The 20,039-nt window shown below is 41.4% G+C and overlaps 1 protein-coding gene across 3 annotated transcripts in view; it reads right to left on the reverse strand.

Annotated features, from left to right (window-relative positions):
* LOC147145977 (calcium-binding protein 2-like) overlaps positions 1-17,887 on the reverse strand; it is a 27,569-nt gene extending 9,682 nt beyond the window's left edge. For 2 of the 3 annotated variants that reach the window (XR_015087065.1, XM_086032574.1), the window contains exons 1-6: positions 17,797-17,887; positions 12,860-12,919; positions 12,581-12,682; positions 12,095-12,233; positions 4,745-4,775; positions 2,339-2,482 (exon numbers count right to left, since the gene is read on the reverse strand). Coding sequence is in view for 2 of the 3 variants with exons in the window: in XM_086032574.1 (XP_085888700.1) it covers positions 2,339-2,482; positions 4,745-4,775; positions 12,095-12,233; positions 12,581-12,682; positions 12,860-12,915 (472 nt within the window). In the remaining variant the exon portion in view is untranslated. The remainder of the gene's footprint in view (positions 1-2,338; positions 2,483-4,744; positions 4,776-12,094; positions 12,234-12,580; positions 12,683-12,859; positions 12,920-17,796) is intronic. The other variant, XM_086032575.1, reaches the window with a different exon arrangement.
* Positions 17,888-20,039: the final 2,152 nt, after the last annotated feature.

The following is a 20,039-nucleotide window of genomic DNA, read 5'->3' on the forward strand; positions in this document are numbered from 1 at the left end:
GTCAGCGAGCATGGCGGCACAAGTTGTTGTTTTGGCAATTTTTCTGTTTGAAATTATATTAAAACTTCAGTAAAGTTGTAGTAAAGTAAAACTCAGGCTCGGTCATCCAGGCTCCATTATTTTAACTATGTGTGGCTCCTGCATGAAATCTTCCGCATGCGCAGAAGGTTGCCAAATACGGCAGCAAAACTAGGACAAAATACGTAGGTAAACAGTAACGAGTAAACGGTGACTTCAAACGCTTTGTAATAATCAGATATTTACACTTGAGGAGACATTTTTTGGCACAGGTACAGGCATTTCACAGATTGTCTGCAGTCTTCCGCTATTTTGGTCAAATCCGCAATGACTTGTGGGTAATATGCTTCGGCTTAGGGGCCATGGATGCGGGCTCAGCCGAAGTGTGGAACAAGGTCACAAAGGAGGCGGGCCGACAGAGCACTTCGCAGAATTGGGACACCCTGCACACTCGTACCCTCGGCGGGAACGGACGAATGAGGGGTACAAGGGTGCAAGTGTGAATATTGGGAATGGGCCATAGTGACTCTCTGAAAATGTTCCCGTCATTCGTCAACCGGCAACAAAACAGGCGTCCATCATAGGCGGATAGACGGACCGGTTCGTCACATAGACGGAATACCCAGCTCTGCTTGGGTGATGGATTACACCCAGTGAAGATGGAGGCACTAGCTTTTCAACCGAGACACTTGCTAGCCCGCCGCTGGTTGACTGGTTAGCTGCCATATGCTTGCCATGTGATTCATTTATTCTTTTTATTGTTTTCTGGTGTCAGTTGTAACAAATGATTCCATATATATTGAGTTTCAAAGGGGAAGAGGTTGACCAGTGTCACAGAACAGCCTGTGTTTGACATTGGTTCCACTAGACAAGCTTTTGTGGCCATTTAATGATTGAAATATTGAGTTGCTCCCCATTATCATTGATTTGCAGCAGCAAATCTAAATGATAATTAAAAAAAAAAAAAACAGCAGCTCAAAAACTCAGAAATATGAGACAGCTAATTATGCGATTTTCAGCCAGCAAACGATTTTCTTAGCTGCTCTAAAGGCAAGGTACATTTTTCTCTGGCTTGACACTTGTGGAGCAGCAGTCTAGGAGGAGTCCTGACACTGCACAAGAATTTCTTTGCTTTAAGTGGGTCAGCCTATTATCACAGTATAAAAAAACTCTACTAAACGTCTTAGGAGAAGAATATTTTTTCAGCTACTGTCTGCTTGACTGGTTATAGAATAAAGATATCATTTCATGGTATTGTTGGCTCCATAGGGATTTAAAAGGAAAAGGACTAACGCCTGTTCTCCCTGCAGGGTGAAATGAAAGCATTATCAGTTAGCATGTATGAATAATTGAAATTACACAGTATGAAACAGTGTCAGAAAACGAAACAATGTCTTATTTGTCATAATAGCTTTGTCATGGTCTGTATGTATATATAAAATTTGGGGTGGTCCGTTTATCGCCGACAGCTGGGGTACCATTCCGACATTTTGTCCCGCCGGACCAAATAGTAATCGCCTATATGCCGGTCCGCCTATGATTTTGATTTTAAATGGGCTTCCGTTAGCGTTTCCGACGACCAACTTCGACAACCTACCAGTAGATTTCGAACACTTAACCAGCAAGCCTTATTAATGGAGCCTGATCTTTTGAACACCTTTTATGGTACATATGCATAGTATGTTATCATAAACAATTGCGGGGTGCCATTTGGGAAACACTGGTTGTTATGGCATGTATATAATGTATTGAATCTCGCACGATTATACAGGTGTACCTAATTTAGAATCTCCCATAGAGCACATCGATCTTGTATTCAGACACTAACGCCCTACGTGATCTCCTGTATGTCAGTGTCTTCAGGAATATCAAGGTCACACAGGCAAGATTTGGCTGTTTTATACTGCCTCTCTCTGACACGTTTTATATGTCACATTTTCTCAGAATTCAGAATGTAAAAGCTGAACGACTCTGTTTACGTTTGAGAAAAAAGAAGCAAAGGCATCTCGAATTATATCTCAACACACATTTCAACATGCAGAGTCACAACCTTATAGCATTACACATACAGTGTGTGGGCCATTAATCAGTCTGCAAAAATGCCTCCAATGTCCCCGGCTTCAAAGACAAACATCAATTCCGCACAGCGGCAGGAAAAAAAAAAAAAAAAGCAACACACACGACGGCACATTACACGTTACACACACTTGCTCACCTGAGATGGACTCATCAGTCATTGAATGACATAACTTTGGAGGGAGAAATGAAAGACGTGCACGCACGCACACACACCCGCAAAGCCAAACAAATGAATACACACATCTCATCTTGATCTGCTGGATGATCTCGATCAGTTCCATCTCTGTCGGCATGTAGCCCATGGTCCTCATGCAGTCGGCGATGTCTTTGTAATGTATGAAGCCATCTGCATCATAGTCAAACTCCTTGAAGGCCTCTCGCAACTCTAACACAGACGCACACAGACCCCCCCGCCCCACACACACACACACGAACACACCCCCACACACACACCATCATTTTCAAAATGATGTCATAACAAGAGGCCAACAGAAATTGAACTAAAAAAAAATGTAAATACAAGCAAGTGAAAGTTTAGTCAGACTCGCCAAGGGACGGTCGCTTAGAATTAAAATTAGAGGCGGACCTGCCTATAGAAGGGTACGGAAGGGTACCCACGCTGCAGACGGATGACGAATAACGGACGCTTAATTTTGAGTAAAATGCCCAGCTCTGGTTGTTATATACATATTCTTTGTGTCAGGTCATCAAGCAATGTGCAGAGTGAGTCATGATAAGAACAATGACACCAAACTTCCTACTCATCACCAGTGAGGAGTCATGAATCTTCGAGTACGACCCGAAGATCAAACAGCGGAGCCTTCAGTGAGAGACAGTGCCGAGACAGAAGGAAGCTCGACACTTCAAGCCCAAAGTCAATTTGATTGCATTCTTCGATGTGGGGGACCCGTTTCGAAGACATGGACGATATCAAGATATCCGTGATGACAAGAGCTAAGAAGGATTCCACAAGAATCCTTCCAGGAGTGCACGAAGGCGTGGCAGAGAAGGCTGGGAGCAATGGCTACACGCTATGGGTACAGTATGGGTATTTGAAAGTGGAAAGTTGTTGTTTGTCGTTTGCTTTTGAAATATACCTTTCGTAACCCCAGTTCTGGAACTCATCTGACACACCTCGTATGCTCACCCGCCTACAATGTTGAAGCGTCTTACTTCAAATTTGGAGCAGTGAAGTCATTTTAGTTGTTGCTTGAAAGCCATTGGCAAACAACTTTTAAACCATTTGCATGAATTATAGAGTGGAACTGTATTTGGTTGGATATATTTTTTAATGTAACCTCTTTTTAATCTGGAATCCTTTGACAATAGTTATTTTACAAGAACTTCTTAATCGAGCAGCACATCCACAAAAATCCAATTAGAGTCCTGAGTCTTAGGCCATCTTTGATTTGTTGTTTGAGCAATAAAATGTTTTAATGATCATGGAAAGCCCGACTTTTAAACAATCACTTACACTCTATGTTCTGGGTTTTCCTACCTGACTCACTGGGTAGCTGTGGATTTTGAGCAAATTGGGTTACATTTACCCAATTTTGACCCATCAGATTGGGTTGAATATTGGATTAGTATTATTTCTAATCACAGCTATACTGATAACCTTAACTTTAACTCATCAATGTGGGTAGTTTTTACCCCTTGTTGGAAGAATCCTTAACCTAATATGGGTGAGTATAAAAAACCCAGCATTGGTTTGGTCCCTTTTGGAAACAGTACTGGGTTATCTATTTCACAGGTTACTTTTAACCCAGCAGTTTTAATATAGTGACTCTGTAATTAAATTCCTGTATCTGCAACTTTACTTCTTGGATCGTCGCCAAAATGTAGCGGGATCTTCCTTGGCCCAGGCATCACCAATCTACAACTCTGGAAATCAGTTTTGTATTTTTGGTGTTCTCCTAATCACCAGAGGTGGACATTTTACAATACTTTGCTGGTCTGTCATTCGTCATCCATCAGGGTCCAGGCTACCCTTTTGTCATTAGTCATTCCGTCATTTTTCGTGACGAACTGAATTGTAATCATCAGTCCGAAGTCCGTCAGAAGTCTGTTGGTCCGTCAGTCGGTCCCCCCCCAAAAAAGGGCGTCCGCCAGTGGCGGACTCATGGTCCGCCAGTGACGATTACACTGACGGATGAAAACCCATTTCCATCAGTCCGTCAATTTGAAAAGATGTCCCGTCATTTGTCAATCGTCAGCAAAACGGGTGTCCGTCAGTGATAACTGTATCTGCCCTACTATTTACTGTTTCACTCTATAAAAATGACTGCTGTGAAAAAAAAAGTCATTAAAACAGTGAAACTGTGCTGGGTTAAGACATTAAATACATAAGCAGTTCAGTCAACACATCTTCAGGCAGATACATTTCTCTCCCTCCTTGTAAAAGTCTTGTATCTAATGAGAACAGTTTGAGAGCTTTTTGCACTTGGCTCCAAGCTTAAGGGCAAAATATTGAAATGAGATTGAGACCAGACTGTGCTTTAGAACACAATAAAAAAAGACTTTACTGACAGATGTACTCCGGCAGCAGAATTGATATGTCTTTACCGAAGTAAATCTCAGCATGAGTGTCAAAGATCGGTGATGCATTTGACACGTGGCTACCTCCGTCACCCAAATGGCATCTTACCGTCTAACTCCAGAGGCATTAGCTCTCGCTCCTCCGCAGCACAAGAAGGGAAGGCATTGGATTTAGTTACAAGACAGAATTGGACTACAAGATATCAAAATCAAGGTGACTTTAAGAGTTCAAATCCTCTTGAGAATCACCCCAGCGATAATCAGTTTGTGCCGACCAAATTAGAATAACATGCATATCATGTCAGCACAGCCACATGCTGACAACAAAGGCTAATGGGATTTCACCCTGCAACGTTTCTTTCTCATTTGCAAAATGACGCAAGATCATACACTCCTATAACACACACACACACACACACACACACACGAATGCACGCGCTGGTCTACAGCTGCAGCCTCCAGAGGGACCCGCCATACGCTTAGTCTGTGTGCATACAAACACCCACCCACACATAAACAAATGCAATGGTGAGTCGTACTGATTTTGCTCTGGTGCAGCGACGCACAGACACAGAAAGATGGCTGCATATGCTTGCCAGCACAGCGACACAAAAACCCATCATTTGCATATGGTCTTGTGTGTGAAACGTTCTGTATTCTCTGCTGTATTCTTTTGACATTTGCTCAGGCTGACTCTCCCTCTCTTTCTCCTTCTGGTTCACCCGAGCCACCCACCACCACACTTTTCATGCAAAGCTGGGAGTCGGGAAGACGAGGTCCACATTAACATGAATTTGGCGCAATGAAGATGTAGCAAAGGTTGAGGTTCAGTTATTAAAGAGTTAGTGCAGGAATGAATCCAGAGGCAACCCAGGAACTGAAAAAAAACAAACAGACTTGTTTTTAAAGAGTGACAAGTGCCTTGTTTGTCTCCCATGAGTGTGAATTGCAAATCATTTGCCTCAGTACTTAAAACAATTGTACCATTTGCATATTTGTAAACACGTTCTGGTTTAATTTGCATATGTAATGTTTACGTGAGATGGTTTGAAAGATGAACCAAAAGTTAAATGAATAATCTTATTAAAAGAAGTGCGCCTTAAAGCGGAAGTCAACGCATACATTTTTTTTTCAAGAATATGTTCTATGCAAGCTCACTTGTTGAAACCAGGCATTCTGATAAATATTGTGTTTGTGGAATAAGTGTTAATCCACTAATTTGTAGCCATCTCTGGGGGCGGCCATTTTGTCTTCTGTCGACTGAAAATGACATCACAACTGCTCACAACAATCAATCACAGCTCGGATTCAGAAAACAGGTCAGCCGTGATTGGCCGTTGTGAGCAGTTGTGATGTCATTTTCAGTCGACAGAAGACAAACTGGCCGCCCCCAGAGATCGCTAAAAACGAGTGCATTTTGCTGCCTAACTTTTATTTCCCAAACGCAAAATGAATCAGAATGCCTTGTTTCAACTCGTGGGCCTGCTGAAAACATATTCTTGAAAAAAATATGTTTGGGTTGACTTCCGCTTTAAGTAAAACAAACCAAAAGAAAATGTTTGAATCGTACAGGGCTACCAATGCACAATTTGTCTCCTAAAGCATCATGACATCCACATAGTGAAGCGCGGAACATGAAAGCTGCTTCCTTGTATGAGACATATGGAGATGCTGCTTGGCACAAAGCCCCAGGATATCTATAAGCTCAAAGAAACTTGATTGACACGCCAGTTTAGGAAGCATAAAAAAAGCTCTGATCATTTCTTCTTTCATGCAGACGTACAATATTTTGACACTACATGGAACCGAAGGCCGTGTAATCAAGTCATTTGTAACAAGTATGACCAAATGTTTATTGCATTTGCAATTTGGTCTTTATTTCCATTCTTGTTAAACTGCCACTTGCAGTTCATTCTTGGTAATTGTAAGGTTTTTACAGTGAGCATTTGTCAAAAGGGGGCACATCAGTAAATCATTTAATGCAAAATCATTGTATTTAATAATCCCACTTCAGAGTCAACGGGAATATCACTCAGATGAGCGGATATTTTTCTGAGAAACCAAATCTTGGATACACCTCCTTATCTGGACCTGCTCTCAGTTGTAACATTCTGTTATTTTTTTACAAACAGTATACACCACCCCTCCAAACAGTTTTGTGTAAACTGATGATCAATTGTAGTGTACGGTAATATTCTAATGACAAAAATATCCCTCCATCCATTCTCTGTACCACTTATACACTAAAAAAGCAGGTGTGCTACAGCCTACCCCATCTGACTTTGGGTGAGCAGCGGGGTACAACTTGAAGTGGTTGCCAACCAATCACAGGGCAGAAATAGGAAAACAACCATTCACACCTCCAGACTATAGTCTTGAGTATCATGCATGTTTTGGGGATGTGGGAGGACAGAGTAGCTGAGTAGAGTAGCTGACAAAAAACACACGCAGGCGTGGTGAGAACATGTAAACTCCAAACAGCAAGATTAGAGCCAGTGGCATAAATATCGACGGTGAAACTTGTCCAGGGCCCAGACGGCGTTGTCATGAAGGAAGGGGGAAAAAAACAGCTGTCCACAGACTCCTAATTTTGTATAAAGAATAGCTCAGGGCGGGTCATAGCTCGGGCAGGTCAGTCACGCTGAGTGGTTGGAATGCAGGAGGAAATGTTCATGATGACCTGGCGTGGAGCACGCAAAAAAGAAAGGACAGAAATTTGTCAATTAGACTAAAATGACTAAGATACTGTAGACTTGTATCAAAGCCAGGCAAAACCTACCTAGCGTCCCGCGGGAGTCGAGCGTTAGCTTGCTAGCTAGCTGCATCACTGAGGCGGCATTGACTCCACTGTAGCGCCTCACTTCTCCGGGTGGTCAAAGGAGACTTCCCTGCCACCGCAGTTTCGGCTGTACCCATTTGTGGGACTATTCCGTCCACACATCAAGGACTCTATGTTTTAACTCTGCCACCAGACGCCAATGCAAAAAGCGATATAATGGCAACGGGCTCATGTACTGAAGACACACCGACCGGACCATTGCCCAAAAAACAAGGAGAAAGACTCGTAAATGACTTTTCTGAGCACAGTGCAGCTTCTTTGCGTTATGAAGTGGCATTTAAATAGCAAAGTACTCGAGACATATGCTTTTTATGCCGCAATGAGCCCCTTGCATACATTCAAACAGATTTAAAGGTTGTAAAACAGAATATAATGTACTGTAACATTTTTGTGAATAATGTTCACGTTCAATATACAAATCAACTGTTAAAATTGGACACCCTATAAAAATTCAAGGTAACAATAGCAGTTCTCTCAACTGGCTCTGTGTGTGTGCATCAATGCGCAAGTGTGTAGGGGAGGGGCGTGGGCACCAAAAAAACAATTTGCACCAGCGCTGATCACCATGAAGTTACGACTGGTCGGAGCCCAGATTTGAATCCATGACCTCTGAACTGTGAGGAGGATGCGCTAATGAGTCGGCCACAACAAGAAGAAATGATGAAAAAACATTACCATGTTGGCAGAGGTAATGAAATGTCTTTGCTCAATACATACTTAATACATTAATCACAGAAGGTCATTTGGTAAAAGTCCTGCACCGCCTCAGGAAAAGTAGCAGCCCCTATGGTGTCTTGGGAAGCTGGGCCACATGGCAGCCATGCAAACAATTATTCTCTGCGCCATCTGAGTTGAAACACAAATTCAATGCCAACACACACTTGTGCCAGCAGTGATTCCACTTTAAGTAGAACTCTGTTTCAAATGCTAAAACCACTCATGATTTATATAAACGTTTTCATTTTTAATATTGTTTCGACACCACAACATAAAAGAGCTGGCGTTACCTGGGGTACATTGGTTATGTTTATCTTATCAAAGATCCTCTGCTCCACAAGGGTATATCTAGATGACAAGGTCAACACATTAATTGGATTTTTCTTTCATCCAGAAAGGATTTGATGGCCATGTGGGCTCTGAACGCACCCATCGCATTGAGCCCATTAACAGTTAATTTCATTCCGTCTGCCTTCAGTTGGCCCATTGAGCTGCCCGCTGCTTCTCGAGTATGAATACATATATGAGAGGTACGTTGACACACAATTAAATGGGATTTCCAAACAACGGCGATGCAGCTGTGCATGTTGTGCACAGTTGTTTCCGCACCCAAATGTAGTATCCGTCCTCTGCATCTTTCTTCTGTTGTGGCAGTGTCAGGCATGTGATGCATCAACTCTCTTCCATTATCTATTTGTCTTGTCCAGCCTCCTCTAATGAGGGCTGACAGTAAACGTAGCTAAGGGGCTAATTAATACTGAGGCAGGGATTAGGATCACTGCAGGATGAATGGCCTGCTTGCTTCAGCCTCTTTGCCACAAATGAGTACATTATAAACGGGGATCCAATGCAGAGGCTTCTACCTTTCTAGTGGTGACAACACAAGCACCATATGTTGAAGGTCATTGCGGAGCTGTTTTCACCGCCAGTAAATGGGCTCCAAATCAACGAAACGGTCCTTTTACTTATTGTGAAGCCTAGTTAAAAACATGATTAAAATGTTCAGGCAGATGACTCCCTTTGGTGAAGATGTTTCTCTTTTTTTAAATGAGTAAATCCCTCCCCTGTGATGACAAAGCATGAAAACCATTTTAGTTTTATAATGAGGTCTCATTTGGGGCTCATAATGTTCCTGGATGAAAGCGATATCGCCACGATGGTAATAACAGGAAACACAGCAAAGCTGAATCAAATGCATAATATTCTTCAACAGAGCTCTCTTTATCCGACTAAATGTTCCCTTAATGCCGTGATACCCCATTCATTGATTAAATACGATGGAGTCTCTAAATTTGAAGTCCTTGTGAATTCAGCCAAGTCGCACAAAACTTCAGACCTGCTGTCATACGTGACGTCACGTGACACCTCAGCGTATCACATAAGAGCTCGCATTTCTTGAGACTTCAGCTCAGTGAGTGAATCTAAAGGAATACAATTAGTGTCAAGCGATTAACATTTTTTAACTAATTAATCGCAAAATTTTCCGTAATTGGTCGCGATTAATCGTATATTTTAACTACAATTTTTTTATGAAGCTTGGAACCGTTATTTACTGTGTTTTTTAATGTGGAAAAAAAGTATATTTCGATTCACAAACTGTTCTAATAGCTTTCTTTGATCCTTGAATACGATTCTTTTCCTGTAAAATGCAACAGTTGAACGATACACCGAAGACGTACAACTTGTATGGTATTTGAATTTGGCTGTGCAAAGTGTGCAAATGGTAACTTTTGAAAGTAGAACTATGTAAAAGTCCGTCTTCGCGACAGTAACTCTCCTCTAAGTTTGGCTGCACAGTGAGCTGAGGTCACCTGCTAAAGGAAATAAATCAAATTGAGTTAACTGATTTAATTTTTTTTTCTGCATTATGAAATTTAAATTAATCTCCATAGTTAATGTTTTAATTTTGACAGCCATAATTACAATACATTTAAGTGGTTTTGCCAATGCCAAAGTCATTATGTTTTCTGTTACAGACATTATAATGGAGTTAATGAAGTTTCATTAAGGATGCCACTGAGATGGCACGATAGCGCTATAAGTTCTTACAGCAATACCGGCGTTGCTGTAACATGAGTCATGCAGGGCAACGGGCCAGCCAGTCCAGGTTAGTGGAATTATTTCTTGACGGTTTACCCCACAGTCTTCATTATTCTGCTCTTTGTTTGAATTAATAGAGTCTGGTTTGATATTGACTTTTCACAATCATTTGACCTGCTCTATATAGGCAATTACTGACTTGCAAAAAAGCATTAATTTCAGTATTGTAATGGTTCGCTGCAGACATCACCCAGTGGTTAAATTCTCAATCAATAGTAATTGTTTTTGCACAACAAATGCATCTACCCTGTAAGACAAAGTAACTATAATGTTAATTCAATATTGTATTGTTAGGCACATTTATACCTCTTCATACGGTATTCCACTCATCCTTGCAGTCTAGTTAACTTAAAGGCTCTATTTTTGGCCCAGCGCAAAGCGCAGACTAGTTGTGCACATGGGTGGAGCTTTCTTTCTTTTGGTATTTTCTTAGACGCTTGAAGTTAGAAATGGGGGTTTGCACCATCGTGGGAGTGAAGACAGCTGAATAGCTTCCCGGCCAATGAAAGCTAGTCAGCTGGCTGGATTCAGAGGGTTTAAAGGGATGGTTGGGTCGGGATGGCCATGTTTCACTAACAAGTTCATTTTATATATTTTTTGATCAGGAAAATGAAAAGAGTTGTCATTTTCTATTTCATCAATACATTTGGGAGAAATTAGGAAATAAGTGACTCCATGAATAACGCATCTTGTTAATGAGCAGAATGGCCGCGCCCCCTACCGTTCTATCCTTGTTCGGTCGGAGTCACTGGAGGGACCGATTACAAACTCTCCATTGGAAATCATTGTACTTTCATTGCTTATAACGTCCAAAAACAGTGATCAATTGGCACCAAAATTTATGTGGACATCCCTACTAAAACCCCCTTCAACATATCAAAAAGATGAACCTCTGCGTGGCTGATTTATATGACAATGAGGAAATGTGGAAGTGAGCAGAGCTACATAGGCTGGGACCAGTGCACACTGCTTCTATGCTTAAAAAAAAAAAAAAGTGCCAAATTCCCAATCACACTTAACAAGGCTTGCACCGATACGAAAATTAAGATGCGCCACTTTTAAGCCCGATTCATGCGCGTTGTCTACAAAAATAGATCCCAAAATGTTCAAATTACTCAAGGTAAAAACACATTTTACTTTACACTTAAGGAACAAAATAGATGTTACTTGAGTACATCTGTACAGACGCTTTATTGAAACATGAATTCTTCATGAGCCTGCCTTTTATTCACTCAATTCAATTGTATAACCTATTGAGTAACTGACAATCAAAATTACCTTGTCTCACTCACATTTGCACTAAATCTGTCCTGTCTGCCCTGAATTCCTGATATATATAAATATATGTATATGTGTGGGTGTGTGTGTGCATGTGTGTATCGAAGTTGGTAGACGGAAACGCTAAAGGAAGCCAATTTAAAATGATAGCCGGACCGGCCTATAGGCGATTATGGTATAGGCCAGAAAAAACGGGTAGACAGACGGCGGAAGGGCTCCCCGGCTGCAAGCGATAAACGGACTGGTGAATTTCAGTAAAATGCCCAGCTCTGCTACATTGACAGCGTTACTTATTAGTAATAGAGTTTTACCATATCACTAAATGTTATCGGTTTGAATTTGGATTTTTGGTAGGATGTCAAGTCAATTAAAAATCAAAAAGATGTACTGATCTGTCTTGGTTGTGAACAAACAAGGGATTTTTTTTTTCAGAGGTTGATATTTCAATGGAGTTCCAGCAAAGCTTTTAAGAACGTGAAGAAAGGTTAATTATTCCTAAATGTTTTGCCGTGTCGTTGAACTGACCTGTCCAAAGAGTTTGTTGAGGTATGCGATGTAGGCGGCTGCCACTGCCGAGCTGTTGCTGAGGCTTCGTTTACCGCGTCGACTCCCCTCCTCACTACCACCACCGTTGCTCTTTTTCGGAGCCGTGGGAGACTTTGAGCTGTAAATTGTGCATTTTAGAACAAACTATCAGCCTCATACAATGGCTTTTAACTTGCCATCACAACTCACTTAAAAACAGGCACACACATTTGAGGGGCACATCATTCTCTTAAAGCTATAGCTGCATCAAACCCACTTTGAAGTCACTGCTTCAAGAAATAATTGAAAAACATGAGCAGTCCAATCAGCTGACATGGCTCATTACATCAGTCACTGGAGAAACGGGTGAAGTGTCCTTTAATTTAGATCTTTGAGGGCTTGTTTTGCAGCTGATGCACCAATCAGTGACTCTAATTCTCTCCTTCTCTTAATCAGTGTTGATGAGAAACAGAGATTGATAATAACCAGAATTTCTTGGAGAGGCTGAGCTGAAGAGCCTTGTTTTTAAATCTGCCACTGGTTGGGGATCTGCCGACTGTCGAACCCCTCCCCCCTCGAGGAGACATGCTTGGAGGGGGAAAAAAAAAAAAAACATGGTTAAGCCTTTAAAACTAGCATTTAGAATAATCTGACTATTTATATTCATAAATAAACACAAGTTGACATCTGCCTTTTGGGAAATATACTGGTTAAGTATCAAATCAATACTCATTTGTTCAACCCATATTGTTAGAATTGACTAACCTGGCTGCAGATGATGGTCGACTTTCTGGTCCTCCCTTTACACTTTTTAAAGACATCCTGCTGAAAAGAAACAACACATTTTAAAAGGTAAATTCCTGCTATCCATCAATTCATGTTCTTCTGCTTATCCTGTTCAATGCCATGAGTCAGCTGGAGCCCATCTTGGCTGACTTTGAGGGGGGGCTTAGTGGCAAATGTCCCAGACGGGTGCCAATCAATAATATGGCACATACAGACAATCAACCAAAATTCTAGGGAAAAATAACACCTAAAGCCGCACAAAGCCAGTGTTTGAACTGGTATCATTCACAATCATGCAAGACCTGAGTGAATCAAATGATTCATTCAAGTGTCTGTATTGCCTTTTATTTTGCTTTTTGTGGGATTTCCCAACACTTTCCATAGAAGGATCAACCTCAACAAGGGTTGTTGTTAAGAGAACATAAAAAGAGAAAAAGAAGGGGAAAAAATAAAAGTAAGTCTTGCACTTGTGCATGGGGCCAAGTGTTGGTATTTTCGCAGACACACACAGCTTGGCCAAGTTAGAAATGTTTGCGCTGTAGTGGGTGTCAACACAGTCAACTTGATTGGAAGTCGCTCCTCTCATTCCCTTTAAAATCGGTGCGCTTCGACCTGGCAGAAGCGGAAACGGAATTGCTGGAGTCCATGCAGGATGTTGAAGCATGCAAAATACGGTTACAAGGAGCAGCAAGGGGGCAGTTTTTAAAAAATATTATAAAGTTGAGTTTACTTTCAGCCACCAAATTGTCAAGTGTGTCAAAGCAAATGTCCCTGGTGCACGGAACACCCCAGCTTGGCGCAGAGCCGTCTGCCAAATTCCCACATACGCGAAAATCAAAATGCACCCCTTTTTACGCTTGAGTTCACCTGAGCTGTCCACAAATATAGAGCCCTGACAACCCTATTTTTACACTAGGGTGAGACTTAAGAATCATAAAATCTCACATATACCAGCATTGACATTGATCATATGATGGTGACATTTTGAACTTTGAGGTAATTAGTTTGATTTTCATTCTTTCAGGGTAAAGGAATAAATGACTACTTCTGTGGTTTCTCCTGAACATTTTTTAACATATTTTTATGCCCTAAAACTACATATAAAAAAAAAACACACATCTGAAATGTTTATTTCTCATGATACCAACACTAATAAGGGACTCCTTGCACTAAGACAAGAAGTTCTTTTAATTGTACCACAGGGGAAAATCCAATTTTTTAATGATTTTCATGCATATAAACACAAACCTTGATCCGCATGAATGCGTGCATCAAGGGAGGGATACTAGCCTGAAGAGACTTCATGAACAATGTGCTACCCAAAGTCATTGTGTTCAAGGGCACATTGGTAGTGCTCGAAAGTTAACTGGCATCTCCCCATCAACCACTCCCAACTTTTCACACACTCCCACTATACTCACATACTGGCCCCTTAGTCGAGTCATCGTACTGTAGCTTAGTCCTTACGGAGCTAATGCTGCAAGAGAGCATTGCGTTTTTTTGAGGCAACCATTTGTCTCCTTCATGTGACCTCTTTCATTTTTGTTCTTGCACAGTACAAGGCTTGAGTTATACTAACTTCATATTAAGTGGCAAGGGAGCAGAAGTCAGACATAGATGAAATTCAAGCACCTTGATGTTAAAGGGTAAATAATTTAATATTGCGCAATGCAATAAAATCACGTACTGGATAAGCAATGAAAAAAAGAACACGGAGACAGTCGGGATGCGCTTTACAGATGGGCTGTGAAGAAAAATGGTGTGCAATTTGGAAGACAGGGATGCAAGAGAGAGAGAGAGAGAGAGAGAGAGAAACATTGAAGAAGGGGGGATGAAAAAAAAAACTTGGAGAAGCGGAGAGCAGAGACTTATGGTTGACTGTTAGTGAGGCAGATTAATGTTCTGTCATGGACCTTTGCGATTCTAACTATCATGGCCTGATGATGAAGGAGCGCATTTTGCATTGATGCGCTATAAACATAAACGCCTCAATCCACCAGCGCACATGCCAAAGAAGCGGCGCAAAGACAGATACCCATGATCTGCTCCAGCGGCCACCACTCGGCCCTCCGCCTACACGTGAGCCCTAATAGGAAGAGACATGAAGATCAGCCAGTCCTCTGAATTACACCCGACCGCTTCATGCGCCGTCGCCAAACGAACCGCGTTGCCAACTCCCACCGGGTTACAACGTGCCATGACTGAGTAGTGATTGCCTGTCTGTCACGCTTCCATACAATCAGCGTGCGTGCTGACTGCAACACGCTGCAAGCATGTTAAACTGTAAGGGGGGAGGGGGACGTTCCTGTCCTTGTGATTACAGTCGGGAGGTTTTCTCTTATACTGCTACTGGTCGTGACCGCCTGCATTCTTAGGCCACAACAATGCACAATGTGATATATTTCAATATAGAGCAGGTAAAAAAATGCCGTCCTGTCATTTTCTATACTGCTTATCCTCACTAGGGTGGGTGGGTCCATTCAATGGTAACATTTTAGCAATTAAATTCACTGTCAATAAAATTTTTTTTTTTTAAATGTTGGCCGGTACAACCCTTCTTTAGGATCCTTCTTGTTTAAATGAAATAATTAAATGTTCTGGCTGATGAGTGTATACTGCAGCGTTTTAGGAAACAAATTTCAATATATGCATTCAATCATTGTTGTTTGTTCAAGGTTCTTACATTTTTGCATGCACGCTTTTGGATGGCATACGAACAAAACTAAATATTTACAAGTTTTGTTGTGGTGGTCTCTTGTTGTTTGCCAAAAGAATTGCCCTCATCTTCACTGAGCGCAAATCCCATCAGAGTAAACAAACACACTCAGACTGAAGAAACACAACACAAATCATTGAGCAACATCGTATGCCTGCTGCTCTCCTCTCTAAGTGGTCAATTGCTGTCAATCACGGAGCGGCCGCACACAATTTTAGATCCGAATCACGCTAATTGAAATAATGAAATTGGGAGTCACTTGGACTGGCCTGGGGAGAAAAAACTGAATTGAAGGGCCTGACTGGAGTGTCGGAGGTTAGAATCTAAATGGAGATGGTCTAAATATATTTCACAAGAGCCACTGGAGTGAAGGATTCTGGGATTCATAACTGATGTCACACAAACAAGAACACCACGATGTGTACGCGCACACGTTTGACAAAAGTGATTACAAAAAATATCATAGAAAACAACTAGGCCACACTGTAAATATTTTGACCACCATCACTCAAATGAGTAGAAAAGTTTCACGTAAGTCACCAAGAAATGTTTGATGGAAATCTCCATGTTCTCAATAGATTGTGCAAGTGGACCTAATATTGCTATTCTTCAAACTAGTGTTTTTTTCATCCATCCATCCATCCATCTATCTTTCACTTTTTTTACCGCTTATCAAGGGGGGCGACTCCCGAGCCACTTCAACCAGCTCTCCCGGGGGAGACGTTGAGGATTATCCAGGTCAGCCACGTCTCGCCTACATATCCTAGAACATGCTTACGACATCTGACCAGGGAAGCATCTAGAATGCATCCTAACCAGGGGCCCAAGCCACCTCATCTGGCTCCTCTTGATGCGGGGGAGAAGCGACTCTACTCTGAGGCCCTCCCGGATGGCCGAGCTTCTCAACCTATCTCTAACAGCGAGCCCGGACATACTGTAGGGGTAACTCATTTCGGCCTCTTGTATTTGTGATCTTGTTCTTTCTGTCCCAACCCACAACTTATGTGAGTTTGGACAAATCGACCAACCGCTTACTTGAAAGCTTCGCCTTCCGGCTCAGCTCCTTCTTCACCAAGACAGACCAATGTAGAGTCCATATCACTGCAGACACTGCACCGATCCACCTGTTGATCTACTGCACCAAGACCAAGACCCCAATATACTTCAATTCCTCCACTTGGGACAAATGTCATCCTCCACCTGGAGAGGGTACGCCACCCTTTTCCAAATGAGTTTTTTTTTTTTCCCCCCATCTGACTTGAACCTAGTGTTCTGTGATAATACAACGTAGGCAGATAAACATAATGATGTATCTGTAGTCTATGACATTTGGCAATAATACACAGATGCGTAGACATAACTTCACACGTGACATCAACCTCAGATAGTTTCATTTCCCCAATTGAATCCAATTGTCTGTAATGAGAAGACCTTTTCATCCAGGGAGAAAGCCGGAAATCGGTTGAGTTTGTTGTAAAAGTTTATTGACCCTGGGTTTCAGTTGAGGTTAGGCTTGACGTCTCTTTGTATTTTCCTCTTTTGTTTTGTATTACACGAGCTGTCCAGTCTAAAGACAATCTATCCCAGTGGACGCAACCAGCCAATGCTTGATCCAAAAGCAGCCGATAGTAGTGCAATTGGTTTTGTTACTCCATCTTATCTTCACCTATTTCAGCATCTCTCCACTCCTTCCTCTCAGCAACCGCACCTTACTCACCGCCACTGATTTTGTGTCAAGGCTCTAAAATGAGATGATCAGCATTGACACTGATAAGGGGTTGGGGTAATTCAACCTTTTCCTCACCGCCACACATCCATCCTTCACTTTGTAATTCAAAGTCTAATCAGAACATTTTTCTCTGTTCTTGTAAAGATCGGTTTTAAAATGGTGCGGTGGAGCTGGATTAGAATTCAAAGTGGCCGAGTGAGGGTGTTGTCGAGAGCAACAGGGAAGAAACAACAAAGCAAAACAGAGCCCTTTAGAAGCATGGCCCCAAAAAAATCCCCCCAAAAAATCATCTAATCAAGCAGAGACGAGACGTCTGCCAGTGTCATTAGTCTGTTAGAGGAAAAAACATGCTATGTAACAGGCTCGCAAATGAACCATAGCCAATTCCTGCAACGTTGAATTATCGAGCATCCCAAAGCAAAACATGACACTTAACAATAATTCATTTGCACAGCAACTTTGTAGTCTTACCTTCTTAAACGGGCAAAAAAGGAGTGTATTTATTTCCTTCTTGTTTGACTGGGATGATAAACAAGGTGTGTATGCAAAGCCTTATTTAACCTGTGGATTATATAATAAAGGTGATTATCCAGCTAAATATGTCTGGATTAGAGATGTAGCTGGCCTGTTGTACAGAAAGGGCAATCATATTGCGGGAGAGTGGGGACATTGTGTGAGAGGTACTTAAATTCAATTTCAATCTTGTTTGAATGTCTTGTGTCATGTGGGGCACAACGTGAAATATTTTAACAATTTCTACTTGGTCTTTGCATTCACTGTTGAGCTACATAATGAAAAGATCTTTGTATATTCATCTCCACTTTGCGGAAAGGCAACACGATTGGGGTTGAATTTTAGTGTGGTGGTGTAACCAAGGTATACATTTTGCATTTGTCACTTTTTCATCTTGAGACCATAATTACAGTCAAAAAATTACCTATTGGGTCCCAATAATTTACCCCATTGAATACATTTGTGTAGTCTGTCAAGAAACAGATTTCTATTGGGTCTATTTGTGACTGTTTAGCAGCTGTGAAATTGTGTCCAAATATTCAGTTGAAAACATTAACATCAATGAGGGGTGTGTACCATATTTTCAAATGCAATATAGTTCATAAGGTTTCCCATTTAACTTCCTCCTGCCGTGCTTGATACTGAAACCCAAGTAGTACTTACTGCTGGAGCCATTCTAATCAACAGAACAGACAAGGTGAACATTAAAGAAATCTTTCTGGCCTTTGCAATACAGTGTCAGGCTGTTATTGCACAACGGTGAAATGCATGCATGAAACGGGCATTAGGCTTAAGCCCGTATCGCACTGAGTGGTGAATGTAGAATGAATGTGAAAATTTGGGGTTTGGTCAGTTTTCACACAAGGTTGCAAATGTTTTACTTGTCACAAAAAAAATAATCTTTCTTTGGAACATGTTCAACATTTCCTTGCAAATTCATTGTTTTGCTAACAATGGCAAATGTATGCAAAACAGTTGTAAGCATTTGTAAAAGGTCGTAAGACAAAGTTTGTTTTTTATTCACCAATGCTAGAGACCACGTGACAGTGGTTCCAATATATTTCGACCCATTCATGTGTAAGCAAATGGTCCCTAATTCTCCCAAACAATGGCAAATAGGTGCTAATCTTCGCAATACTGTCCTAAATAGTCACTAAATTTTAAATATAGTCAATTGCTCTCTTCAGACAGGCGTCTTCCCCGCTGCCTTTAAAACGGCGGTGGTGAAGCCCCTTCTGAAGAAGAGCGGTTCTGACCCGAGCGTTTTTAATAACTACAGACCCGTATCCAACTTACCGTTTTTAAGTAAGATTTTAGAAAAACTGGTTTTCATCCAGTTGAATCATTTTTTAAATACAAATAATATTTTGGAGAAATATCAATCTGGTTTTAGGATGAACCACAGTACGGAGACTGCTCTTTTAAGGATCTTAAATGATATTAGTTGCACTGCAGACGTGAGAAAACTCACAGTCTTGGTGCTACTGGATCTAAGCGCTGCTTTTGATACAGTAGATCACCAAATTTTATTAAATAGACTTAAAAATCTAGTGGGCATCTCTGGTACTGTTTTTGACTGGTTTTATTCCTATCTCACAGACCGATATTTCTTTGTAAGTATGGATACTTGTTCCTCTAAAACTCATGAAATTAAATGTGGGGTTCCTCAAGGTTCGATTTTAGGCCCCCTACTTTTTAATCTTTATATGCTTCCCCTCGGGGATGTCATCAGGGGACACGGCATCAGCTTTCACAGCTATGCTGATGACACGCAGCTGTATATTGCCGTGTCTCCTGATGACACAGGACCCATTGATACTCTTTTAAATTGCATTTTAGATATCAAGTCATGGATGGCAGATAATTTCCTACAGCTCAATCAGGACAAGACTGAGGTTTTAGTTATCGGTCCCGAAGGTCAGAGAGAGAAGCTTTTACCAAAACTACACATTTTTAATCCCTCACACTGTGTGAAGAACCTTGGCGTCATTTTTGACTCTGAGCTCAGTTTTATTCCTCATATTAAAAATGTAACCAAGATTGGTTTTTATCACCTTAAGAATATCGCCAGAGTCCGCCCGTTTCTCTCTCAGGCTAACACGGAAGTGCTGATGCATGCCTTTATTTCCTGTCGTTTAGATTACTGTAATGCCCTGCTCTCTGGCCTCCCGAAAAAGAGCATTTCACCACTGCAACTACTG

Source organism: Filicampus tigris, chromosome 6 (genome assembly GCF_054856515.1).
Source record: "Filicampus tigris isolate MCC_2025a chromosome 6, RoL_Ftig_1.0, whole genome shotgun sequence".
Taxonomy (NCBI): domain Eukaryota; kingdom Metazoa; phylum Chordata; class Actinopteri; order Syngnathiformes; family Syngnathidae; genus Filicampus; species Filicampus tigris.